At 45.2% G+C, this 20,398-nt stretch overlaps 1 protein-coding gene across 1 annotated transcript in view; it reads right to left on the bottom strand.

Annotated features, from left to right (window-relative positions):
* Window positions 1–1,395: 1,395 nt before the first annotated feature.
* Window positions 1,396–20,398, bottom strand: part of LRRCC1 (leucine rich repeat and coiled-coil centrosomal protein 1) — a 407,257-nt gene continuing 388,254 nt past the window's right edge. The window contains exon 19 of the mRNA XM_086965946.1: window positions 1,396–2,190. Coding sequence (XP_086822072.1) covers window positions 2,068–2,190 — 123 coding nt within the window. The 3' untranslated portion in view covers window positions 1,396–2,067. The remainder of the gene's footprint in view (window positions 2,191–20,398) is intronic.

Here is a 20,398-nt window from a genome sequence, read left to right as displayed (position 1 = left end):
TAACAGTGTTTGCACTCCTTGGGGTTGTGCTTTGGGTAAAGGCAATATAGGCATTCTTTGTGGGGGTCTTCAGAAAATAATCTGGCCTCCCCAAAAGATTTGCAAAGTCTGAAAAGCCTCTTCTTAGAGCTATCAGACATGGTGAAGAAATAAAGGAAAAAACAGTAACTCAATCCAAAACTGAAGTTAGGTCAAAAGTTCACCAATAGACTGAGCAGAGCTCAGGGAGACTCCTTCTCCCACGATGGCGGTTGGAAATCTGAGGGATGGTGGCTCTGGTGGGGATTGTGATCTCAGGGCTGGCAGCTGATTGGTTGGTGTTTGGACCACATATTAATGGTGATAAGCTACCAATGTATATACTTCCCTATAGGGTTTTCTATGCAGTTTTTTCTTTTACTGCTACAGTTATTCTTTTACCATCAGACTCCCATCATGACGACGGGGAAGATACAAGCATGTGAATCTAAGAAAGATTCAATACTGGAGAAAAAAATGAAAAACTAAAAGAATTGAAAGTAAAACTAAATTGACTGAACAAAAAGTATTTTACTATTTAACGTGTTATTGGACTGATGTGGATGATGGCTCCTTACCTCTCCTTGTCGACAATCAAAAAGTTCCATACGACCAGTGTTGAAGGTTATTTATTGATTATACTCGAAAATTAAGGTATAGAAAACCCTGCTCCATTACGCCTTTTATTCACCATTATGCACCACATAAATCACTGATATAGGTTGAAGACAGCCTGTCGTCAGTGCATTAAGGTGGCCTGGATGAAGCGGGTGCTTTATAAGTAATCAGCACGACATGACATTATGCCTTACTTCTCCCTTTCTGTGGCATCCCTCTTCTGTTTTTCCACAGCACTGTGAAGCAAATCATGTTGCTGCAAGGCGAAACACAAAAGCTAACAAAAACTACACACCAAAAGTATTCTAGCCAGTTTAGCACTATCTCCCCCACACCCTCAAAAATGTACTTAATCTCTATGTAAACTGTCGGCGCTTTCAAACCGTGTGAGCACTTATCTGTTGCATATGTGCTAGCAAGGAAACAGACATCACTTTTTTGATTGGTACCAATGTCCCTTGAGACATTTCCTTGGTATAAACACTCTGAATAAAAAATACACAAATTTTGTCACCTCTAGCAATAAAAGAGTCAAGTTGTAGAAACATTCGAATCCAAGTTTGACTTACAATTTGATTTGGTACTGTACCATGAAATGTTTTCCTAAATTAACAATTATAAAACTAATGGGCATGATGCCATAACAAACCTACTAAAGGTGTCAGATTAGCTTATACAGGCAAGCCAAGTGCTAAAACTCCCCACTAAGGATTTTGGCTACAGTAACTACAAGGCGTTTGTGACAATCACAAAGAGCAGTACGACAAATGGCAAATAATTTATTAAAAAATTAGAATAGGTGTTACATACCAATGTACATATTTGAATAAATAACTGTAAAACAATCAATACATATCCACATTGAAAATCGAATTATTCTTGGTTAAAACATATTTAGAACTATACAATTAATTTTCACAGGTTATCCCACATATATGTACATATTTATACAGAACTATTTGAATTTTGAAGCCCCTGATCACATTAATCAATCAATCATAGTTAACATTGAATAAGACGAGCCATATAATTTTGACATTGTCCTTGAGCCCCTATATCTCTAGGTGTATATGTGTAATCAAAATCGCTCTTGAAACACTACATTTTAACGATGGTTAAAGTATTAGAAGGCTTAAATATAAATGTTAATTGCCTGCTTCAGCGATGATGTGCCCGAACTGAAACCAATCGTTCATAATAACAGGAAGGGCAATTGAGAGCAAATAATGAAAACCAGCCGCAAGGCAATACCAGACAATAATGGCAGTAGATAAGAAAACCAGGTCAGCTTCATGTCCCTGCCACTAAGCTTAGAATGCAAACAGACAGCAGCTGTTAGTGTCTACACTCTAAGCTTTCTGGTTGGCTGAGTGAATCCCAGCACCCAATATCAGGTGTTGATGGAAGTTCTATATCATAAATCCATCTCCATCAGAGATCCTGCTGAATGTCACTTAAAGCACTGGTAAGCCTTTTGATTTTCTCCTCCATTGCCCTCTTGCTATGGGCTGTTTCACGCAGAAGTTGACGCATTTCTTCTTCTACTTGGTAAACCTAGATTAAGATTGAAATAGCATATCATTAAGGCACATCGTGCTACCAGAGTCTGCTCAGCTAACTCTTTTCTATTTTGCTAGTCATGTTTACACAAAGGAGCGTAAAGGTAACGAGACAGTGTTGTATTGAAAAAAAACTGAGAATAAAGCCACATCTCTAGCTCAATCACGCACTCTTACAATAACAACTTTAATATGTCCAAACTCCAATATCATAACTTGTTAAGGAGTCAAGAAACATGTGGACATTGCAGCAGAGTATTTCTAGTTAATCTGTTCCATCGCAAATACTGGTTTAAGTTGTCTGACTTTTCATTCTCAGTCCTTTATGGTCATTGTAGTTATTCATGCATTTCCTTAAATTGGGTTTTAATACAAATCCAGACAAACATTTTGCTATCTGAGGAACTCCGCAGCAATTTTTTTAAGGAGTTGCATTAATGCACAATAACAAGAAACGTATTAATAGCACATGAATTATACCGATAACCATTAAGAGTTGCACTGAAACAAAATGTGAAAGAATGCATAACAAAACAAACAATTAACACAACCATAGTTCATTTGTATGTGAACATAGTTAGCCTTTCAAGCAAATGACTGGCGACTCCAATCAAGAAGAAGCGAAAGAAAGCACGGTGTCCTCGGTCTGGAGGTGTTTCTCATCCACCCAATGGGAATGTCACAGCGTCTGGCTTTAAAGGAATTCTGTACGGTTATGTGAAGCATTACAAGTAAATAGCATGGGAATTAAATGTATCTGTGTGGAGGCAAAGAACTGTAGAATGATATTGGTGTAGGTTAAAAGGTCAGGTGACAATTGCACTGTCAAGCTGGACCTAAACATTTGTGTAGGTTAATGACTGCCCTCCATCCATCTGTGCTGCTGCCAAGGGAAAACACTATAAATTATCTAGTTCTCTAAGAAACGTTAATAGCATTAAAATGGCGTGTGTGTGTCCCTGAAAGTTCCAGCTCAGGCAGCTGGAAAAATAAACAAACTGATGTGTGGAGAGCAAAACCTTTTTGGTGGAAGCACACAACTTCTTCCCAATCAAAACATGTTATCCTGGTTTGAAACATGTGGGCGGAGCTAAACCCCTCTCTCAGGATGCTCACACAATAGTTTGGTAACAGCGGCGCTTTCATGTCAGACCATAAAAACTTAAATGTAGGGAAAGTGGCCAACAAAAGTTTGTGATCAAGAACTGGTAAATCAGGAAATAAAGAGAATAATATGCTATCACTCTGAGTGCAAAATGCATGTATTGTAATGGGTCAGAACACCAACAGGAAACTCATTTTTGCAGAATTAATAACTTTGCCCCCTTGTGACTAATTTGCGACATACCTCGGAAAAATACACTAAAAATACACTACCATATTAAGGCTTTCATCCTGCAAAATATATTGCACATTAGTTGGGGGAAGAAGAGAACTTTACAAATAGGGTGGTTAAAATAATAAATCCTTTGAATTAACATGGCAATCAACATATGCACCATTAGCCACAAAAACTAACTGAATAAATTAACAAACTGGCATCCATGCTGTTCTAGGATCCAACTGGTGCCTTTTGCTGGTCTGATGTATATTTTTTCAGCCTTTAAAATTGATGAGTAAAAGTCAAAGTGGCCAATGAGCATGCACGGAGTCTGTATATTTTAGTTCATGTTTGCATACATCTTTAAAATGTCTCAAACACAAAAAAGGGGATTTGGCTAGAATCAGTCAAACATTTTCTGTGGGGAACCATTTTGATTCCCTCATATTTGACTACTTACATCAAGATGTTCTAAAATTAAAACAAGGTAAACATAAATCGGATGTTTAAACTGGTTTAAAATTACTATGTCAGTGAAAATTAGTGCACATGGTTTAGCAATGTTTGCCTAAATCAGAGGACGTGGGGAGGGAGGGGTGGAAGAAAGGGAATAACAATGTATTATGCATAAGTGGGTGGGTCATGGCCAACCCACTTACTCATTAAAACAAACAACAACAAAAAACGCCCATCACCCGATCCCCTCCTAGGACTGGCTAGGGCCTGGTGTGGTTACAAACACCTGGGCCCTGCCACAAATGCTGGGTGTAAAATATAAATCTTGCCCACTCTTGCAAAGTTACCGGATGCATCTTTGACCTGCTCCTCACCCTCCCCTTAATGCTGCACTGGTCTTGCCCAATAGCGAGGATGGGGGAATCCTTTGCCCTTCACTCTCTAGTCTTGCCTAAGCACCCGAGAAGACTCTGTGCTGTATTATGGCATTTGTATACCACTTGCTATCCCTACGGGTGGCACTGAGGTGCTTATCCATAAGGGGAGCCTGCTACACAGTGTGGCTGGAAGTGCGTTGTCCTTACTTTGTGCCTATGTGGAAAGTGCTTTCACATTGTAATGGCCAGAAAGAGCAATTTTTGTGCATCATCTAGCAGTGTGATGGATGAGGAAATGTGAGACATAGATGTGCATTTTTCTTTTTTATAGCTTGTGTTATGTTGGAGGGCCCGATTAGCTCAGCAAGTCCCTTTATTGCGATCTCAGTTTTTAGGTAGAGCCTAAACAGTGCTTGCAATGTAGGAGCTGTTGTATCTACTTTGTGGAGTCTGACTCCTCCTTTGCAAAGGATTGGCTTTTTAATGTGTCATTTAAAAATCGTAGACTCCAATTGGCTAATGGTTGGTGCAAGTCCCACCTTTTTTAAAAGTTTATTTCCCCAGGTGTATTGCAGCAGGAACGAGCAGCCACGTGCACACAATTCCTGCCTTTCGATTTCCAGTGTAGTGGTGTCTTCGGCATTGCAGTCTTGTAGCGTGCACTTTAAAGTGCGCCTGGGGAACTAGCAGGGATCGAGTCGGGATACCACGCGGGTGGACGGTGTCCCCCCACTTATTGTACCAGGTGGACACCATCCCCCCTGCCAAACAGCTGGACTTCACTCTTTGGCCTCGCTGGGACGAGGAGCTCGGAGCTCGGAGCTCACAGCACGCTGCTCACGCGCTGACTTCTCAGATGCAATCGCATCTAAGGGGTGAGCGAGGGGAGGCAATGAGCCCGATGGTGCAAGCCACCTTTCATGACGCCACTTCCTGTTGTGACGTCACTTCCGGTGACAGCGCCCCGCCCCCCACTTCTTCTTTTAGGACTGGTGCCCTGGGAACAAGCAGGGAACGACTAAAGTGCTCCTGTATTAGGACGCACTCTACAGTCTCACTGGGGCACAAACTGGTATCCACTCCGGTGTGCCTTTCTTGTTTTTATACTGTCCGTGTTGAGACGGGAACAACTTTTGTCTCTCCTTCCAGTGGTTTCTCTTTTGTTGTGCAGCGTCTGCAAAAAGCATTTACAAAGACAGTGTGTCATCAAGGCGAGGCCTATTTGCATTGCTGCTGAATCGTTTGTACAGTAGTTAGGTATAAATGTCAGCTATGTGGTTCTTCAGTTACATGGTAGATGTGTGTTCGAAGCTTTGCTGGAAGTTATGTTTAAAAGAAACGGAAGGGAGTTGTTAAATGTTCTTTTCAGTGGCTTCTCCTGATATCTTCACAAGACATGTCCTTAGGGTAGTTCATATATTTGTGCTAAAAGTGTGCTAATTTTGAGCACATTATTTCTGTATTCTTCTTGAAAACGTACATTGTTTTCATATATTTACGAAAGAAAAATAACTAGATAAGGTTTTGCAGAAGATTGTTTTTGCTACAGGAATTAAAAGCGTTGCAATGTATATTGATTTTTTTGTAGCAAAATAGGTCTAGCCCATTAGGGTTTATTTCCACTTATTACACATGAACTTCAGGCTCTGAAAATACACTTTTTCTGCAAGCGATTTTTTTGCCACTATACAAACGTGTTCCTGGGAATTATTGCTTAGGAATTTATTTGGTTATCGGTGTGCCCGTTACAAATGCCTTAATGCAAAATGCTTAAAATAACTGAGATGTACTACACAATCTCATTCGGTTAAAAAACCGGAATTAGGACCTCATTATGAGTCTCAGTGTTCCTGTTGGAATACTTCATACGAGAAAACCAGGCATATCATACAGACCTTGGTGCTACTGCTGTGATTTTGTGCAAGCAAAACTGAAGTTCCGGGACCTTTTCAGAATTAAATTCCACCAGACTGGACCTGAAGGATATGTTAGTGGAGAACGATGCAGTGTTACTACATGCAGAATTGATACAATAGTTCAAAATGATATTGAGAGGCTGTTTGTATGGCGAGCCTTAGCAGAAGACACACTGCACATCTTAAGGTGCCAACATATGTTGAACATTATTTTGAGAGACTAGAAGTTTATAAATTCCAAGTGACAGGTCAATGCTTTTCTCTGCTCTAAAGCTAGTCCATTAGTTCTGTAAGAACACCCCTGGAAGTGCAAAATTAAATATGATTGCAGGAATCATGTTGATAACTCAGATGTCACCCACAGCAGTTAAGATCTCTTTGTAGAATACTAAGTGATTAGGGCTTAACGACTGGCCGTCGAGTTGCAACACATCACTTCAACCTATTTGTGGTGGTAGAATGTTATAACCAATTGTCCTGTGTACATCCGATATTGCGTATCTTTGTATTGTGGAGCACTAATTAAATGTTCTGCTTCACGATGAGGTTGTTGAATATTGGTTGGCACTGCTTTCTTTTGTCATCCAGCACACAAATCGGGGGGGTGGGGGGGGGGGGGGGTGCCTTCACTTACCTCAGGGAGGGAGGGGATGTCAGGCATCGACCAAGAAGAGCTTCAAGCTGTAGACAGTGTTGTATGTTCAGCGAAACAACACAAATTGGGTGGGAACTGCTCTGTAATGCGCCCTGAGGATCATCTTTTGGTATTTGGGGTTGGAGTGGTAGGTGTTAAGGTTGGGGGAGGGGGTTCCAATTAAGACTCAAAATCCGCTCCTCTGGATCCCCATTTTTTATAAAAAGATTTCACTTTGGATACTTCACACTTTAGGGAGACCAGGCATATTGGAAATCATGTATTTTTTTCATTTTATAAGGGATGACTGAATAGAACTGCAGTGATTGTACTGATAAGTATATTTAGAGCTGCCAGTTGTATATGATAATTGTGAAAAATTATGAGTGACACCCCCTCCCCCCTCTATTAGGTCGATCTTAGAGGCAGCGTGCATGCACTGCTCTGTGAGGAATGCTGTATTCCTTCTGTGAAGATGGAACACACCCACGATACACCCACCAATTTTCATAGGATGCTTGGTCTTCCTTTACTAATTTAATAGTTTTGTTGGTGTATAGTACAAATGAGTCCCGCCTTGTCCCACCCTGTGGGTGTTTCGTGCCCGCCCTGGCGACTGACCCTGCTACACGAATACTTTCGATATGGGCCATATGTTTTCCTGAACCGCACTACTTTTTCTCACGGCCCTCTGTTCGCCGCTGGCTGGCACACGGCGCTGCTTGTTTAAATGGCTGCCTTTCTAGATGGTCACACCCCACTCGGCAGCAGCACCTCAAAAAGCTTGCCTTCTACAGATTGGAGCACTAACTGCAAAGAAGGATTGGACCGGTCAAAACAGGGAACACAGATGCCAACAACCACTACCACAGTGCTTAGCTATATTACATTTACAACCTCAACATTTCTGAAATGAAACATTTTCCTTGGCAATTATTCTCAACAAAATGATTGTTGCTACTCATTTCTCAAACACGGATAACCAACTGGCAAACCCAATAGGCCTGATATGTCTTGCAGGAGAAAACAAAACAGAGCCACCAAAACACTTTCCGATGTAGGTAAATGGGGTATCATTGTACTTGGTAATAAAGGCGTCATTCTCATCAGTTTTAAGCAAGTTTTTATGACAGTGCAATATACAAACATATGTCAAGCACTAGAAAATCTGGCAGGCAAATGGAGACTCGTCAGACCATGGCCTTACAGACCCGCACACTAACCTGTTCTGTTTTCTGTTTACCAAACACAACCAGTATGTTTTTCATCTGCCCCTTCCCTGATTCACCATTAAGTCTGGATGTAGAGGCGGCTGATGGTTCTCTGTTCGGGCTCTGCTACTCTCCAGAAGCACATACGGGCACCCGCGGAAAGCGAAGTCCTCCAGCTCTGCCAGCAACTTCTCCTCGCAACTTTCGCTTACTATCTGCTTCAGGCAGAATTGCACCTGCGCAAAGTTCGATGTGAGTGCCAGCAGAGAAGAATTAAGCTGTTCCAGCCCATCTTCAGGCGCCGCAGTTTGGCTGCCATCTACTCCACGGCAGCAATTAGAGAACCGGCCCAGGTGCGTATTATTACCAAGTCATCTTCTTGCCCCATTGTGGGGCTGGCCAGGGCTTTAAGTGGATGAAAAAACAAGGGGGTCTCGCATAGGGGCATGGCCTATATAATTAAGGGCGTGGCCTAAAACACTTAAGCTGAAAATCTGTATTGAGCATAGTGTCCCACCCGTCTGGTATTTTGCTGTTTCTGTCCATTTATCCAGCTATTTAAATAACAAGTAACATTACACCTATAACAAGACAGAACTATTGGCGTTGTCAATGGTAAATGAATAAATCATGCAACAAATCTACCTGTTTCACATGGAGCCACCGGCCTTATGAGGTGCATGCAGGGGGTTTGTTGACATCTTTTACACTGACAGAAAGGACTGAACTAATTCCAAATGGGAGTGAAAGCAAACCATATAACTCAAAAGTAATGTATTGCGTGGCTAAAGACTTTATTTTTAATTTTTTTTTATTCAAAGAAAACAAACAAAATGACATCACAATACCACCACAATAAGCTTGAAAATAATCCCACGTCGTATAAACAATTTACAAAAATAATCATATCCATAAATGTCCCCTCAAGAACGATATAATCACTCAAAAGGAAAACAGAACATTAAATACATAAGCCATCAAATAAGACAAATCAAAAAAGAAAGGACCCTCCCACAATATTCTTGAATTTTGACGTGCAGAAGTGATAGAGAATCTCCCATTCTTTGAATCCTACCACTCATCTGGGCTGTGCATTGCACCATCCCGCCATACCCAGTTCACGACAGACTTCTCAGTTTCAGTTGCCCTTTCTGTAGAAAAAGTCTAGGGGTTCCCAAATATCTTTTGGCCTCGAGATTGTGGGTAATTCCTCCGCATAAGTTTCCAAGTTATCTTTACAGTAGACCAAGTCTTTTAGCCAATGTTCTAATTTGTGATCGCCACTCTCCGTGCAGCCATAAGCAAGGCCAGGGGCACAAATCTGCCCCTCACTCCTCTGACGTGAGGCATGCAACACAGCAGACAGGCAAGTGGAGTGCACTGTAGTTCCACATCCGCCATGGCCTGCACATCCTTCACCAAAAACTCCCAGATGTCAGCCGCTCTATTACATCCCCAAGCAAGGTGAAGAAAGTCAGCGCCCTCCAATACGTACCGTGCACAGCAATCAGTCTCCCGCAAACCAAACCTATGAAGTCTTGCCGGGGTGTAATACACCTGATGTATACATTTGAAATGTAGGATTCATATTTTCTGTTCATAATAAGTGTACCTGTTAACGCACAAACATATTTCCAACCTTCCTCCGATATTGGTTCAGGCAAACAGGCATTCCATCTCTCCCTACCCCATCTCTTCCTTAATCAATCTATACAGCCTAGATACCAACTTTTTATTAGTGGGAGTAGTAAGTACATACTTTAAAGACAGTAGTGTGGGTGGTCTAGAAAATATTTTACACCAACCATACATCTCAATTGTACTACAGTTCGATAGGTCAAAAGTTCTAATATGTATATCTGATATATCAGCTCTACCTAGATCCAGAGTCGCATCATATGTCGATCTGTATGAATGCAGTCTGTTACAACTCACAATTGAGATGTATGGGTGGTCTAGAATATTTCCCTAAATTGTTATATTGAGTATTCACTCATAGTATTGAGCAGAATGACTATAGTTTGGTCCTGATGAATGCCCCTGAACATTACTTGGTCAATTAGGGCAGAAACATGTTGACCTACAGGGTAATATCTATGACCCTGTATTGCGTTGCTATTTTAATCTCCCCAATAGGAAGTAGAAATTAAAGTTGGTTATTCCTACTCAGGGAATTTTAGATTCCTGCACGTTTTGGTTGCACTTTGCCCCTCACTGACACTCATTGAGGTTAATATACCTAACGTGCTTATCTCAAATAACACTCCAGCTACTTCCCGGCTGGGAAGTCGTAGCCCACATTGTGTACTTTGCGGTCCCTTTGTGCTTGGAGGAACCCTCTGATGAAGCATGTCACCCTTGGGTGAGGGAGGATTTTCGTCCATATAAAGGATATGCCCACCTCTATATGATTGCAATGAAGCTGTCCTACATACAGTGTGAGTTAGATAATTATAATGGAGTCATCCTCTATCCACAAGTGTCCAAACGTACATTAGCAGAGCAGTATACGCCCCTTGTAGTGCAATATCTCCACCACTTCCTGACATTATTGAATCAGTGTGACCAACATTAATCCGTGTCCTCTAAATTTGGTGAGGCCGATAAACTGTCCATTCCGTTCTGTCGGGCCTGTTCTTACAGATACGTTTCGAAAATTTCAGGGCGGATTTCGAGTCCGTGAAAAAATGAGTTTGACCCTCATGAGAGATTTTCAATTTGGCTGGGTACATCATTGCATACGGCTCAGAGGCAGTCTGGAGTAGCTTCTTCACCGGCACAAATTCTCTACGCGCTGCCTGCACCGCCGGGGTGAAGTCCGGAAAAAAGGACAAAGAGTCCCCCTTGTAGTTAATGGGGGCCTTAGCTCTAGCCTCTCTCAGTATAGCGTCTCTATCAGCATAGTTCAGGAGGCGTGCAATATTCGGGTGGGGCGGCGCCCCCGGTTTGGGTCTGGGTCCTAGTGAATGGTGCACCCTCTCAACGATCATTACTGGGGATAACACTGAGCCAAAGAGCTCGCGCAGCAGGCCATCGATGAACGGCTCCATTTTGGTGATGACAGTGGACTCAGCCAGTCCAATTATGCGAAGGTTGTTGCGCCTAGAGCGCACTTCTAAATCCTAATTTTTTGCCCTAAAGATCTCCAGAACTTTCTCCATTTGTAGAATTTGGGGCCGAGATTCCGCCTGAGAGTTCTGGGTGTCCGATAGTCTATTTTCCAGGACATCTAGCCTGTGCTCATGATTGTCCACATTTTTCTTCACCACATTCAGGCCCGTTGCCAATGCGTCTATCTTACTAACTATGGTCTTCCTCCCAAAGCACAGTTCCTGGTGTCGTCCTCCGATCCTTCCACTGTCCCTGAAGCACCCTGCATCTCCGGCTGGTCCCCCATGCCTTCAGTGGCACGCCAGTTGCATTTGTTTTCTAACCGGAGTTTAGGTTGTTTGGGGTTAGTTTTACCCATAATGATGGTTGTATCTGAGCAGGGCCCAAAGTACTTTCACCTCCTCTAGCTTCCTCGTGGTCAAAGTTCCACAGCTCCGTTCCGGTATGTAAACAGGCAAGCCCACCAGCAGTACCACCACGGTGTTAAAGTCCCACAACAGACCGACACAGATGCCACCCCGTAGAAGTACATCCGACTTGCAGCATGAGGGGATCAGCGTGGCTGTATACTCAATCTACAGGCGTCTTCCACAGTCTCAGCAACTCGAGCCACAGCCACTCTGTGTATAGTTATCACCTCCACATCAAGCAAGCCAAGGGTGTTGGTTACATATAGCAAGTAACACCATAGAAATGCCCGCAACTGCCACTTCCACCTCCAGCAGGGTTCTGGCACTATCATAGCCGCTCTGCCATGTGCGAGTTCCGTTCTCAGTTCCTGGAATGCTCCCAGGCCGTGCCTGTGTCCACTCGCGACCCCATAATTCGAGCACGACCCCCCCCCCCCCAACGCACCCGGAGCACCGGCAGAACCCTGTGCGCGCCCGTCCTCAGAGAACAGGTTGGGGCACACTACAGTGTGCTCAAACCAGCACCCCAGGTCGAGGAGCAAAGAGCCTGCACAAACCCCTTCAAAGGAAGTAGTGGCGGCACCGCCAGCATGCGCCCAGCACCTCTACAAATGCCACCTCATACCAACATGTGGCACATGGACAAGACCACGCAGTCCGACCCACACCCGACCCAGCATTCGGCCCCAATTCCATCTACCTCACCTCCGGTGAATCTCAGACACGCCGAGTTCCGTCTCGTGGCAAGTCTGCAGTCTTCACTCAGCAGGGCTCAGCTCTGCGCATCGAGGTTGCCACAGGGTCCCAGGGCTCGCATCGTCATCCCCTCAGTGCGAGACTCACCTGCCTCAGCTTCGACACCGCACTTAACCACTGTCGGTAACACAGTGGTTCATGCAGGGGGGGGGGTTGTTCGCCAATTCCCGATAATCAGTTTTACCAGTGCGTGCACCTTAAAGCCCTTCCTGTTTCAGCAGCGGTCCCTGGAGAAGATATCTCTGGCAGGCTCCATTTTTTCAGCGGCAGAGTCAGAACCGCGATCTCGGTGGGTTCCTCAGCATCTACAGGCTCAGGAATCTCTCTGATGTCAGAAAGTGTTAATCGTCATCACAGCATGCAGTTTTTTAGCGGCACAGGCGCCTTAAACCTATGGTACTATCCGGATTTGTGTGTCTGGCTCGCGGAGCTCCCTCAACAGGCAGCCATTCAGCCTTGCGCCGTAGCCAGGCCCCTGCGTGGCTAAAGACTTATGAGGTCCAATGACGAGACCTATTGGCTATGCCAATGCTTGTTCTTTTATGTTCTCAACTACATTTCGTTTGTTTTTGGGAGCTTCTCTGGCTGGAAATTGCCTTTGGCTCTTGTCCTGGGTTTTTCTCTCCCCTTCTACCACCTACACCTGCGGGGATTCACAGACTGAATTCCGGCCTTTTGCTGCCAGCCCGAGCTTTGTCCGTGTCCTGCTGCTCTCCCTCATAGCCTCCCAATGGAATGCTTGCAGTGCCAATGCCATCATGGCTGATGCTTTCGTTGAGCTGCCCCGATAGGAGATTAGCTGGCAGTTCACCCCGCTGGTATCAGCCGGCCGCCTACCTGCCGAACTCTACCTTTGTTGCTTGGCATACCGCTGCCCCTTCCAGGACATCCCGCAATACCTTCTGGGACTGGCGCTGAGATGCAAGAGTGTTGTGCCGCTAAAATCCGGGACTCTGCAGGATGGAAGCTGGGTCACTCGAGTCTTGTTTGCCCGAACAAAACAGCATCAACATTGCTGCAACGCTGCTGCCCTGTACCGGCAGGCTTGCCCCCTCCCTTTTTTTTCTTTTCCGAGTTAGTGCACCCACCTGCCCATCCTCCCCTGGAACTGCTGAATTGATGGGGCTGCGCTGACTTCCTCTGACTATGACGACCCAAGAGAAGTTTCGGCAACCTCAAGCCTTCCTCCCGCCAGATCTGATGGCTTCCTTCCACTTTACAGCCCTGCTCCAGAGGGATGTTTCTGTGGTGACTTTGGACTCGGATTTCTGTTCTCCCGCAATCCCTCCATTTTGTTTTGCGAATTCATTTGGGGTGCATGAATTGGTTTCTCCATCTTGTGGATACTGCAGATTCCTCTGATCGATTCTTGCCGCTGGTCTCCGCCTGTGCCGCCAGTTGGACCGCTGCCCTCGTCGACCACTTCTGGAGACTCTTGCACCCATCACTTCATGTTCTGGTCATGGTGAGGCACCCTTGTGAACCGTTCAAACTCACGCCATTTGTTGTTTTGACCCGACGCAGTGTTGATGTCTGGCACTAGTTGTTGCTTTGTCACCGGTCCCCTGCTGGACTGTAGGCTCGCTTACTCTGACTTCTTTTGATATACCCTGTAGTACTGATCTTCATTGTAACACTTTTACTATAGTACTGGTCTCCATTGTAACACCTTTACTGACCCCCACCCCCCCCACTCCCCTCCACGCTCCTTGGGACTTGCTCTCTATTGTTGTTTGTAAATCCTAGCAATGGATGTAATTCTGTAGCGCGGTCTCTCCCTGCGCTATGTTTTTGTTCTCTGGCAACTTATGTGGCTTTGTGGCACTGCTGATCGGCGGAATTTTCTTTTATTTTTTGCTTGAACTTCTAGGCGCAATGTGAATTGCAAATTGAAAGACAGAAAGAGGGCCTCATCTTGTCAAAATAATCTATACATTTGATGGTACAGACACTTTTCCATGTGTGTTTGAGACCGAGTAACATGGCTGATGCCTGGTGGAGCTGCCCAGTCAGCTATAGAGGAGATCGGCTCTGGTTCCCCCATCTCTCGTGATTTCTTCCGGAGACAGCAGCATCCCCCACGATTAAATCACGGGGACTGCCTGGATAGTTTTGAAAGCCCATTACCGTCCTGAATTGAAATTGATCACATCCTTATAAAAATTGAACCCAACCGAGTCGGAAGGAACGATGATTGTATGAGGAGGTGTTACTCCCTTCTCCCCATCCCAGCACACCGGCCCACCACTTCTATCGAACAAGGACCACCATAATTGGGTGGCTCGTTGGTGCCTGATCTACCTTTTAAACTCACATCACTTACCTAAGTCCTGAGGAAGACCCCGCAGTAAGGTGGCAACTTAACCTACATCTATACCTACCATGAACAATAGAATATGATTTTTGTGTTTCTATATATGGCATGGGTTTTTTAGTGTTTCTTCATTTTGCTCAGTAATAATTGCATATGTGATGTCGAAAGATGTACTCAGCGACCTCACTGGATCTTTAAAAATCTCTTTCACCTAACCCTAAATCCTCACAAAACCACTTTCCCCCACCCCTTCCTTTTCACTCTGGGCACGTTGTATATATTGTCAACGATTTTTTGTCATACAGTACAATGATGAGGTTGTGATTAAACAACAATCTTCACACACTGTGTTTCTTTATTCTTTAATGTTATTTGTAAATTCAGTAAAATAATTTGTGTTAAATTTGAATGGTATCTACTGGGACCCATTTCCTTGTAATACTGGTTCCCCCATCAGCCGTCACCTACCCAGCCGGACATTGGACACGGTTTCTCCTAGGCTCCACACTGTTATCTCTCTACCCCCGCCCCCTCGTCTTCCGACGAATTACCGATGGTCATGCAAAACTACGGAGTATATGTTGATTTTATTCCACACTCTTGTAACACTTGTTTTACTGTGTAAGACTGTTTCTCCTTTTCCTATGTTTTTAATATGCTCCTTTAACTGATGTAACTCAATGATCCTCATGTAAAGCGCTCCGATACCTCCGGGTCTAGCCAGCGCTATAAAAAACTCAAATAAATAAATAAATAAATAATATGTTCTCAATTACATTTCGTTTGCTGGCTGTGGCAGGAAGTCATCTATTCTTTTTGATCCGGGGAAGGTAACAGGTGTACAGAAAGAGTGAGGGAGAACCTGAGTTCTGCCCGGATACACTGTTAAAGTCCTCCTTTGTATGTTTGCCATAATGATAAGTCAAGTGAAAAGATTCCTCACAATTCTTTTTGTCAATACAGGATGTTAGTGATTTCTTAATCGGAAATACATGGATATTGAGTAATTGACTTTGGATCCAATTATAGCGGCCATTACTGATTTCTTACCATCTGTGGAGAGAAGAAAGGGCTTCAACCTCCACAAATCAAAAGCCTACAAGCTCAAAAACTGAAAAAATTAACGAAAACCATTGGACGAGGGAGTACTTTAGCCCACTGTCAAAAGCAGGTTTGTATTACCTGAGATTTGATTAACTGGCCACAGTGAGAACATTTCCATTGAAGTTTACAGTACAGGACGCAGGCTCAGGTTCCCCATCTTGGAAAAAGGATTTAGAGGTATATAAGTTCAAGTTCAAGTTCGGGCTAGAGGGAAGGGTTCATTATTTGTTGTTAGCCATGTTTTTAGTTCTTTTCTGAAGGAGATGTGGTTCTGATTAAGGCGGAGGTGGGTGGGGAGTGAGTTCCAGGTCTTGGCAGTCAGGAAGGAGAAGGATCTGCCACCCATGGTGGATTTTCTGACGCGCGGGACTGCGGCGAGGGCTTGATTGGATGATCTTAGTTGGCGGGTGGGTTTGTAGAAGGACAGTCGAGTGTTGAGGCATTCGGGTCCTAGATTATGAAGGGCCTTGTGTGCGTGGGTGAGAAGGCGGAAAGTAATTCTTTTGTTGACGGGAAGCCAGTGGAGGTCTTTTAGGTGTTCGGTGATGTGATCTTGGCGCGGGATGTCTAATATGAGTCTCGCAGATGCGTTTTGGATGCGCTGGAGTTTTTTCTGTAGTTTTGTTGTAATTCCGGCGTAAAGTGTGTTGCCATAATCTAGACGACTCGCGACCAGTGCATGGGTGACAGTCTTTCTTGTCTCGAGGGGGATCCAGCGGAAGCTCTTTTTGAGAATGCGAAGGACGTTGAAGCAGGAGGACGAGACGGCGTTGACTTGTCTGGACATTGAGAGAGAGGAGTCTAGAATGAAGCCAAGGTTACATGCATGGTCTGTGGGTGTGGGTGCTGTGCCCAGAGGGGAAGGCCACCAAGAGTCGTCCCAAGCTGAGGGGGAGGATCCTAGGATGAGCACCTCCGTTTTATCTGAGTTGAGTTTTAGGCGGCTCTGTTTCATCCATTCGGCAACTTTTTCATGCCTTCGTGAAGATTGGTTTTGGCGGTGTTGGGGTCTTTGGTGAGGGAAAGGATTAGCTGGGTGTCGTCGGCGTAAGAGATGATGTTGAGCTTGTGTTGACGCGCGATAGAGGCGAGAGGACTCATGTAGACGTTGAAGAGGGTGGGACTGAGTGAGGATCCTTGAGGTAACCGCAGATGACTTCGGTGGCCTTTGAGTAGAATGGGGGAAGTCGGACTCTCTGAGTTCTACCAGCTAGGAACGAGATGATCCAGTCCAAGGCTTTTCCTTGTATGCCGATGTTGCTGAGGCGTTGTATAAGGGTGCTGTGGCAGACTGTGTCGAAAGAGGCGGAGAGGTCGAGTAGGATGAGGGCCACTGTTTCTCCGTTGTCCAGGAGTGCTCGGATGTCGTCGGTCGCTGCAATGAGGGCGGTTTCGGTGCTGTGGCTCGAAATCCGGATTGAGATTGATCAAGGGAGTTGTTGGATTCAAGAAAGGCAGCGAGCTGGCTGTTGACGGCTTTCTCGATGACTTTGGCCGGGAAAGGGAGGAGGGATATGGGTCGGTAGTTTTTCAGTTCTGAGGGGTCTGCTGTGGGTTTTTTCAGAAGGGGGCTGAGTTCGGCATGTTTCCAGATTTCTGGGAAGGTGGCAGAGTTGAAAGAGCAGTTGATGACATCGCGGAGTTGGGGTGCGATGATGGAGTCAGCTTTTTTGAAGATGTGGTGGGGACAGGGGTCAGAAGGCGAGCTAGAGTGGATTGAGTTCATAAGGTGAATGGTGTCTTCAGTGGTGATTGGGTTCCAGGCGCTGAGGTTGTTAGTTGGAGGCGTGGGATCTGAAGGGGGTAGGGCGGGTAGATCATTGGGAGTATTCTTGAAGCTGTTGTGGATGTCGGCAATTTTGTTGTAGAAGAAGGAGGAAAGTGCGTCGCAGAGGTCTTGGGAGGGAGTGATGTCGTTGGACGCTGCGGTGGGGTTAGTGAATTCTTTGACGATATTGAAGAGTTCTTTGCTGTTATGAGAATTGTTGTCGAGACGGTCCTTGAATGCTGATTTCTTGGCGGATCGAATCAGTTGGTGGTGTTTGCGGGTGGCTGTCTTGAGGCAGGCCATGTTGTCTGAGGTTGGGTTTTTTCTCCAATTCTTCTCCATGGTGCGGCATAGCTTCTTGGATTTTTTAAGTTCATCATTGAACCAGGGAGCCTTTTTGCTGGCTGATTTCAACTGGTGCTTTTTCAGGGGAGCTAATTCGTCCGCACTGTGGGTAATCCATTGTCTGAGGTTGGTGGCCGCTTGGTCTGGGTCCATTGAGAGGGTGGGAGGGTTATGGTTGAGTGATGTGAGGAGTTGGTCGGTGGTGATTTTGTTCCAGTTTCTCCAGGGAATGGATTGTGGACGGTTGTGGGTCAGGTTGGTTGTGTAGCTGAAGTGAACACAGCTGTGATCCGTCCAGTGGAGAGCTGTAGTGCGATCGAAGGAGATGTGCTTGCTGGAGGTGAAGATAGGGTCAAGCGTGTGTCCGGCTGTGTGAGTGGGGGTGTCAACAAGTTGTTTGAGTCCGAGATTGGCCAGGTTGTCCAGAAGGGTGGTGGTATTGCTGTCGAGTATGTTTTCAAGGTGGTAGTTGAGGTCTCCTAGAAGAATGTAGTTCTCGGAGGCGAGGGCGTGCGGGCTGACGAAGTCTGTGATGACGTCGCTGAATTGAGTGCGGGAGCCTGGAGGCCTGTAAATGAGGGTGCCTCTAAGGGTGGTCCTGGGGTCAGTGTGGATCTGGAAGTGGAGGTGTTCGGCGGTTGCAAGATTGTCGTCCGAGCTGGTTGTAATTTTGATGGTGTTTCTGTGGACGATGGCGATGTCTCCTCCAGTTTGAAAGGTGCGGTCTTTTCGAATAATCTTGTAAGTGTCCGGTCTGGCTATGGCGATGTCGGGAGCAGAAAATGCGTTCATCCATGTTTCAGTAAGGAAGGCGATGTCAGGTGACGCAGTGTCGATGAGGTCCCAGAGTTCTGTTGCATGTCTGTGGACCGAGCGGGTGTTCAGTAGGATGCATTTCAGGCGGTTGGGTTCGGAGCTGTGTGTGGAGGAAGTGGGCTTGGTGAGGGTCCTGAAGCAATTGAACTTGCAGGAGAGGCAGGCGAAAGGGCCGTGGGTACGTCCTGGGGTAGCTTTGCAGCATAGTGGTCTACGTCCGGGGTTGATTGCGAGGAGAGTAGCGGCATCGTAAGTGGTTCTAGTGGGTTGGGAGTGGCGGGGACCAGGGGGATAGGCGCTGGGCGCGGTCCAGGCGCGGACGGACGTAGACGGGCTTACCTTTGGCGCACCTTCGGCGCGGCCGCAGCGCGTGAACGCTGCGCGTTGGGACATCTGTCATAAATGGAGAGTGGAGGGGGGCGGAGCGAGGGAGGGGCCGCAGGGAGGTGTGATCAGGGTGGAGGGGCGGGCTGGCAGGCACAACAACAAAATGGCTCCTAGCCAAAACAATAACACGCCGAGGTCGGCACAATCAGCTCAAATATATCTGGGAAGTGGGCGAAGGTGCAGCTGTTGTAAATCAGGCAGTACCCACAATGTCAGTAGCGCTGCGGTCGAATCCCTACTAAACACGCGCTACAACAAAGTCAAGCACTACAGGCAGAGTAAAATAAATTTAGCGCTATGTAGTAATAATATACAAAAAGGTGGCGGCAATTGCTAGTAAAATCGTAACGATACCAGGGTTCAGGGACACCGATGTTCGGGGAGCGACCAACACTGTGCAAGTCAGGCAGGTCAGGGGGGCATATTGAGCACCCCCTGATTACCAGGATCATCATTTGGTGGTCAAGCCATGATTTACATGACAGTAGTTCGAGTTATGCATTCCTCAGGTAAAAGTAAGCAGCAAGTTTGAATGGTGATTTGGTTTTATTTCATTACCATAGTGTTACTTTAATCCTCTTTTAAAGGGAATTTCACATTTTTGTATCGTATTCTAATAGACTACGAACAGATAAAACCATACCTTCATTTTTTTTTCAGTGAACATATATCACAAACAACTAAAACAGTGTTCAACATCAGTTATGATACAGCGAACAGAAATCTAAAAAAGCCCTCAAATTCGGTAGTGTATGGTGTGCGTGTCATTGGTAAATGGGGGTGCTGAGCATGTCATGGGTTGAGTAATGGCGTGCATAGTCAACTGCATGGGTTTTATTATGATGTACCACATTTACGCGCTATGTAATCATTCTGCACTTTGCATGGCAATTGAACAGACATGAATTCAAACCGCTTTGACTGTGCACAGCAGTGACTCGTCCCAGGGCAGGCATGGGCTTCCACTCAGCTCAATTTGCCTGCTGTCATGTTTCATGGAGATTCATTAAAGTGTCAAAGTTATTACTGAATTAAATTTAAATGCCACGACCCCATTTAACTTTGACTCAACCTTAGTGGATCTGTTCCAGATTTTATATAACTACAGGAAAGCAAAAACGTCTAAATGTCGGCCAAATGTTGTGCCGATTCATCAAAGAGTAACAAAAGTACTAGCAAATGAACACTTTGTTTACTCCTTTAAATTATCCATCTCCCTTTGATGGATCTCCATGAACCTGATAACCCAAACAGCAGGCTAAACATGCCAAGTCTTT

Source organism: Lissotriton vulgaris, chromosome 4_1, assembly GCF_964263255.1.
Source record: "Lissotriton vulgaris chromosome 4_1, aLisVul1.2, whole genome shotgun sequence".
NCBI lineage: Eukaryota > Metazoa > Chordata > Amphibia > Caudata > Salamandridae > Lissotriton > Lissotriton vulgaris.
This window is presented reverse-complemented; position numbering and strand designations above follow the sequence as displayed.